Source organism: Primulina huaijiensis, chromosome 2 (genome assembly GCF_012295235.1).
Source record: "Primulina huaijiensis isolate GDHJ02 chromosome 2, ASM1229523v2, whole genome shotgun sequence".
Taxonomy (NCBI): domain Eukaryota; kingdom Viridiplantae; phylum Streptophyta; class Magnoliopsida; order Lamiales; family Gesneriaceae; genus Primulina; species Primulina huaijiensis.
This window is the reverse complement of record NC_133307.1, coordinates 10,107,241-10,115,027: the sequence shown is the minus strand read 5'-3', so window position 1 is coordinate 10,115,027 and position 7,787 is coordinate 10,107,241. Positions and strand designations below refer to the sequence as shown.

General features: G+C 34.8%; 1 protein-coding gene across 1 annotated transcript; it reads left to right on the top strand.

Moving 5' to 3' along the window:
- Nucleotides 1–4,788: 4,788 nt before the first annotated feature.
- Nucleotides 4,789–6,245, top strand: LOC140966845 (large ribosomal subunit protein uL29). Its single transcript, XM_073427116.1, has 3 exons — nt 4,789–4,926; nt 5,035–5,327; nt 6,006–6,245. The coding sequence occupies exons 1-3, from the start codon at nt 4,923–4,925 to the stop codon at nt 6,078–6,080; spliced, it is 372 nt and encodes a 123-aa protein (XP_073283217.1). The 5' UTR covers nt 4,789–4,922; the 3' UTR covers nt 6,081–6,245.
- The last annotated feature ends 1,542 nt before the right edge of the window (nt 6,246–7,787 follow it).

Below are 7,787 nucleotides of genomic sequence, written 5' to 3'. Positions count from 1 at the left end.
TCGCGATTCGATGGGTTTGAAGCATATGGGTAGTTGGCTCTAGTGCAAGTGAGAGATTGTTAGAGTAGGTGCCTATCGAGCCAAGTGTTGGCTGAGTGTTCACAATGAAACTCTATGTATAAACAATCTTTATTTTAGTTATATTTGAAATTATTGTTTTGGCACATCTTTAACTGTATACTCATGCTAGTTGCATAGATAAAGTCCTTGAATATACAAATAGTAGAAAGAATATGAGATGCTCATATGATGAGTATCATGAAACTCATATTCGGAAAACTGTATATTCTAAACAGTTCCTAGTCAATTCAGCCGCCGCTAAGAAGGATAGACGCCGCTCGAGTTTGAGACTAGTATCTCCGATGTGAGTACCATGTTTCATTAGTAGGGGACATTGTGATGTCCGAGCATGCAGATAGGTGCTCTTGGTAGAGTGTACTAAACAACCCTCCATTTAGGACTTTCCAAGTGGTTCTAACTTATCGAGTGGAAAATTCCTAGTTTATGGTTGTACACCATTAGTCCTTATGACCCGAGACAACATTGAGACTGTATATGCTAGCGTTGCACTTTGACTTGTTTACTTACTCTCATGAGGTCATTAGGTGGCAAGGTTGGGTGTTATGTCGAAACATATAGGATTCAATGCATTGTAGTCGGGGATTCACCGCTTACCTTCGGCTATGGATATCCTATGTGTATGTAGTTCGAAATCTCTGATCAGAGTATGGTGGTAATTATGAAATGGGTTTCATAGATTACACCATCGATGCAACTACGACATGACACATAGTATCGATTCCTTGACAGCTCTCGATATACCAATAGTTGTCGAATCGATCGGGATATATGAGTTGAAGGGACCGTACTATACGCTGACCATAATTGAATGGTTCTTGCAAGCACTATCATTTGATACCTAGGGAATCATGTAAGCGATGCTGCTAGGCGTTTAACATGATTGGTTGGGTACTATCACACTTGAGTTCTGACGTTCTTATTATCAAGGAGTTGATAAGTAAGAATGGAGCAATTGGGGTATGCTCGTATAAGGACATGTTTACTCCTGACTCGCATGGAGATGTGAACCCACGTCTAGTTGTATCAATGAACTATTGAGGGCTACACAAGTACTAGATTTCTAGATCCCGTTGAGAAGTAAAATAGTTCAATGTGTTGAACGGCTTATAAAGGAGTTTATAAGCGTAAAGAAAAATAGAAGTACAACTTCTATGAGGGGAATGTAACTTTTAATTTGTGGAAGTGTTCGTAAATTAAAAGTTGGCCAAATAAATAATGTATTTGAAAATTGTGATTTTCACAAACATTATTATGGACTAAATTAAATTAATTCAAGTGTTGAATTAATTAAACCTAGTGGGCCTAGTAGAGTCCAAATAATTAAATTAATTCATGTGTTGAATTAATTAAATAATATTGGGTCTTGTAGAGCCCAATAGGAAATAATTATTCAACTAGTGGGCTTGAGTAAAATCAAGTAAAGTTTAAATGATCTCAAATGGGTTTGAGATATTTAAATAAAAGTCCATGGGCTTTGTAATTGTTACAAGCCCAAGTAGAATTGCATGCATGGTAGGTGAAGGGTTGGAGGCAACTTTTTCAATAACTAAGGCATGGCATGCCTTAGGAATACACAACAACTTTTTTCCCAACCAAGAAAACAATTCCTTCTCTCCTCCCCATCATGTTGGCCGAAATTTGCAAGGCAAATTCTCTCCATTTTTGCTTCTTCACTTGTTGATGAATGCACCCACTTCTCAAAGATAAATCATTTAATTTTTCTAGTGTAAAATTAGAGGGGAACTAGCTTGTTGGTGGTGGGCTTAATTTTGAGCAAGGAGTGCTCATTAGAAGCTTGAAGATTGTCTTGCCATTGAAGAGCTTAGTTGTTTGACAACTAAGTTGGAGCCATAATCAATATTTTAAGATTGATAGGTAAAAATCTCTAAACACACTATGAATGTCATTTTTGTGTTTTGCTTATTTGCTACACTACTTTGTGGGGTGCTCGGTTTTTGTTCTTGTTGAAACAAATTTTAAAAACTTCCGTTGCGCAACCGGGCACCGTAACCGATCCCCTTTCAAAAATAACATCTATGCTTATTCGGGTTTACCCTAGTTAGCCTCATTTTTTACATCAACTCCTAGATCAAGAATGTCAGAACTCATTTCTGATTGCACCCAACGGATTATGGTAAAATCTTCTAGTAGCATCGCTCCATGATCTCCTAGGTATCACTGATAGTGTCTGCAAGAACCTTAAGTCATAGTTAGCCTACAATACGGTCATTTCAACTAATATATCTCGATCGAATCTGCAACCATTGGTATATCGAGAGTTGCATATGAATAAGATAACGATATGATTTATCTTTGAGTAACAGTGTCATGGTACGTGCAATTGAGGAAACACCTTTCCAAACTGTACATATCTTACTCTGGCCAGAGATTTCTTGCACTATTAACTAATTAGATCACATAGGATATCTTTATCCGTAGGTAAATGGTGAATCACTGACTACAATGTATTTGCTCCAACGTATTTTGAAACTACACCCAACCTCACCACCTGATGACCCTCAAGGGAGTCGGTAAACGGACCAAAGTGCATGATAGTACATATAACCCTTATATTGTCCCAGTTCAAAGGACTAACGGTATACAACCATAACCGCAGACTATTATACTCGATAAGTGAGAATCACTTGGACATTCCTAGGGAGGTTTGTTCAGTGTATCATCATATGATCATCCATCTGTATGGATGGACATCTTCATGCATTTGCCAATTAAATATGGCGTTTACATCACAGATGCTAGTCTCCAGCTCAAGCGACTTTTATCCTTATTTTAGGCGGCTGATTCGAATAGAAACCTGTTTAAAATATACGGTACACTTCTTAATTAGTTTCATGATTTTACGTTGCGAGGTAGACCTCATGGTACCTATTTTATATTCAAGGACTTTATCTATGTAGCTTGCATGAGTATACTGATAAATCATAATGTCATAATTGAATAAAATTGTAAAATATTATTTAAATAAAGATTGTTTTACATTAGAGTCAATAAAAGCTCAAACCACAAGTTGACTTGCTGGACACCTACTCTAACATTTACATATTTGGTGCCTAATACAATAAGGGATCGAAATTAATGTTTTCATATCCTACTAAGCTAATTGTTTTATTTTTTGGCAACCTTTTTCTTTTTTCGAGTTTGTGGGAAATAGATTTTTGTTTGGTGCGATGTTGTGTCTAATTATAAGGTCCAACATTTGATCAATTATCAAAAATATAATCGATACAACAATGCATTTTAATTTTTTATATTACTGTACATCAGTTGAAACACTAAAGTTGCATTCGAATGGAATAATTTAGCTATGGATTCCAAATCAATTTGATTTTTGGGATGAATTTAGGTTTGGTGGATTCTAAATCATCCCTTAATAATTCATGTAGATGCAATAATAATTATAATTGATTTAAAATACACCCAAACTCAGTATCATTTCAAATTTATCATTCAAATGTCTCTCTAAATCAAATCCTCTCATCCAAACACAACTTAAGAAAGTTCTTGCAGCTTTTTTTTATAGCGTAGATGTAAAATTTTAATAATAATCCAGGTACCAACTAATCAATTTCGTGATTTTCTAAAGTGTAATAACGAACCATCGAGTAAATATTGTGATTGAATTTTAGTAACATAAAAGTACATAATCTATTGTTATTCGAAAATTTTAATTACATAAAAATTAACAAACTGAATTATCGAAAAATCCCATTACATAGAAATTGGGGCTTTCACCCCATCCTTTCCCAAAATTACTCACATGCATGTGACGTGCTTCATTTCATCACACATCATATTATTACAATTTTTTCTACTTCTTTTATAACATGCATCCTGCTTAATTTGCACTTCCACAGAGTCGTATGTTTCTTCAAATTGATAAATGCTATCTTCTAATTTTCCGATTTGGGAAATATATTTAATTGTTGGATTGCAAATTTTTTAAAATGATTGTTTGGGACAACAATGATGTGTTAGGCTAAATTCATAAAAAGTTTCAAGGCTACATTATCAAAATGTTAGACGACAGCTTATAATTTACTTGACTAATTATTTTGAATCCTAAAAAATCTGGCTCAGCTTTTTTTACTCGAAAATTTATAGCGTTTCATTTTCCTTAAAAGGATTTTCGATCTTACACGAAAATTTTATCAAGAAATTAATGAAAAAACTGTTATGAACTGAGATTAATGACATGAAATCTAATGTTCACATGTTTCACGGGACCAAAATCCTAACAAAAACAAGAATAACCAAGAAATAATTAAGAATTAATTTGTGTATAAAGTGTGGATAATAACAATACGAGTCAAAGATAATAATCACCTTTCAAATGGCGCAACGGACAATATGTCATAAATATCTCTCCACAAGTGAGATGCGTATGTTTGAATGCACGTTAAATCAAAACCCTCACCACAACCATCGTAATAACAGTTAAAAATAGCTTGCAAAAGTAGAAAAAATTTATTGAAAATAATATCCAAAGAAACCCATAGCATTAGATTTTTTTATTCACATATTAAAATTTTTTTTATTTGAAGATGCATATTGGAAATTTAAGAATTGATTTGTTGGATTTGGAATTTGGAGAAGGTACAACCACTTAGCAAGCCATTACTTGGGGGTGGGAAGAGTTATTTAAGTTTTACATTTGGGCTTTGGAGAAATATAGTTTACTGGGTTGAGGCCCAAACAGCCAAAAACCCAAATGGGCTCAAAAGATCGTAAATTAGGGTTTTGACAGCAGCGTTTTACTTATCCCCCATACGCTTTCCGTCTCCCAGACGGCAGAGGCAGATTGAGAGACCTAAGAGGAAGAAATGGGTACGAATAGATACTAAACCATTCAATTCGATGATAAATTCTCTATGTTTGAATTAGATTTTTTTTTAATTACTATTCGTATGATTTAACATTTGTTCTTGTTGTTAGCTCGTATCAAGGTGCACGAGCTTCGGCAGAAGAGCAAGGCGGATCTATTGGCGCAGCTGAAAGATTTGAAGGCCGAGCTTGCGCTGCTGCGCGTGGCGAAGGTGACCGGAGGCGCTCCGAACAAGCTCTCGAAAATCAAGGTGGTGAGGCTCTCAATTGCGCAGGTGCTGACCGTGATATCGCAGAAGCAGAAGGCTGCTCTGAGGGAAGTATACAAGAACAAGAAGTATTTGCCTCTTGATCTCCGTCCTAAAAAAACACGTGCCATCCGCCGCCGTCTCACCAAGCATCAGGTTTTGTAGTATACTTTTTTTTTTAATAATTTTTTTTCTCTTGCTTTCATTTTTCGGTAATCATTTTCTTTTAATGGCTGAATTGTAATGATTTGTAATCAAATTTCTTCATTTTGTTAATTGGTCTTTTTTATTATTGAAAGATTGCTGTTGCTAATGACTGCTGGTAGTTTGCTTCGTCTTGTTGCAGTGATTTATTGTGGGTTCTCTAAATCTTCAATCTTACCTGTGATTATGTTCGGCTTATTTTAGTATGTATAGCTTGATAAATCCTGCAATGTCAAACAGTGATTGAATTGATGCAACAATATTACAGAGTGACTCAGAACATTGATCTTGATGTACTTAGTATTCTACACAATCTCTTACTGACTTAGATTGAACTTTTTACATTGAGCTTTTTAATTACACATTGTAAATGTGGCTTTCATTAACTTGGAATAATTTCGTCCTCTGGAGCATTTTATTCGGAACACATGGATTTAAAAGTTACCTGGACTATTTGAGTGTAACTTGGTTAAAATTTATGAATTTGAATCCGTCAAATTCTTTGTTTGGTTCAAGCAGTTTCCCATATGGAACAAGTTAGTTTTCATCTATAAACTTTTAAAAATGTGAAGTTCGCCTCATTTTGCCTTGCTTTAACTTTTTTTCTTCTTCTTTCTTGGCCTTGTGCAGGCATCATTAAAGACGGAGAAACAGAAGAAGAAAGAAATGTACTTCCCAATCAGAAAGTATGCAATCAAAGTTTAAGTTACTTTGTGCTGGAAAGCATATTTGGTATTTTGACATTGCATCTTCGAGGATTTCATAGCTCTTTTCAATTGAATTGTTGCATTTGCAGTTAGTAAAGAGATCATGAACTTGAAATTTTGGGCACCATTTTCCCTGTTATATAATGTTTGACATTCTATTTTATCCATCTTGCTTGATGTTTGAGGCTCACTTTTGCGACATTGATTCAATTTTTAAACTCTTTTGTTGTGTCTCGTATAAATTAATATTTTAAAACACATGTACACGTTTAATTCAAATTCGGAATCCAGCTTTATTTTTACTGCTGGATATTAGACTCAATGAGCACGGGTATGGATCGACATTTCATCACAAATTCTTGGCGAGGAGACGAAACATTCTGCTACAAATTCCAGCACAAAAGGGACCTCTATGGTTAATAGTTAGCAAAGGTTATAGTGGCATGGAAAGAATCTTAGTTTCAGATATTGGAGACTTGTTTATGTAAAATTTACATTATGTCATAAGAGATTCAGTGTTGAAATCAAATTATTCTGGAAGAGATCTGAGATATGATCAAGAAGATTCTGTACGTGACATTTACCTGTTACAGCTGCCTGAGCATAAAAGACTAAATAACCAGGCAGCCATATCGCCCATTCTTGGTCTCTTTCACCTTCTGTTCCTCCAAAGCGACTGGATCCTTCGAAAGATTCAAGGGGTAAAATGACATGCCTCTCATATAATTGACGTCTCTAGGAAAAATAAATTCCCTAAGGTTCCAGAGCCTCGGTACCACAATATCTTGCATATTCTGGTCTGACCTTTGCTTCCAAGAGGAAAATAGATGCAATAAGAAGACAATTTGTCCATTAACTTGTATGACTATCTTTAAGGTTGGCAAGTATTACACATATTGTTGTATGCAGAATTTCTTGTAGTTATTGTACTAGAAATCTAGAAAAAGTTTGCATTGAAAATTAATCACTGGAAATTTGTGAGATTCTGGAAGCGGCACGACGAGTGGGGCATTGGCGGTGCACGGCTGTTGAGTGGTGGTCTCAACCATGGGGATGGACTCCGAGCGTGGTGGCCGATTTTGAGTGTTGTGCGGAGAAAGAAAAAATCTAGCATGTAAGTTTGACATGTATTTTTATATTTAAGTTAGAATCTTACTAGAACTCTTACTTGACATTTTTCACCTTGTCAAAATTCTCCACTAACTAAGACTCCTACTAATTAGAGTTGTATTAAGATTTTCCAATCATATTAATCAAATAATCCCTTGTTGAGTCATGTTCCAACTACAACTCTTTAAAATCAAGTGTACCTCTCTTGTCAAATATCTCATGTATTATTTTCGACTTTTGACAACACATAATATTGAAACAAATATGTTTTGTTGTTAACAAATAATTTCAGAAAAAATGATTTAAGTTAAACTGAACTAGACTAAAAATTAGTTATCCGAACTGAACGGAACTAACTATGACTACAAATTAAACTGATTTTTCTTAAATGGACTAGTCAAACAAAATTGACTTGCACCTAAACTGAATTACATCAGAGAAACTTTTATCAAGTTCAGTTTAAGAGATCATTGTTCATTCTTAAGGACATCAGTTTATGCCATAGGGATAAACTGATTATTTGATAAGTTTTTCTGTACTTTGTTAAAACTACACTACATTTTGCATGGATGTAAAAGAATGGTGACGTGGAAAA

Bases quoted from the DNA above. Each gene is read 5' to 3' on its own strand.
- LOC140966845 (XM_073427116.1), top strand. The intron at 5,328-6,005 runs GTTTTGTAGTAT...GGCCTTGTGCAG, and splicing joins GCCGTCTCACCAAGCATCAG to GCATCATTAAAGACGGAGAA.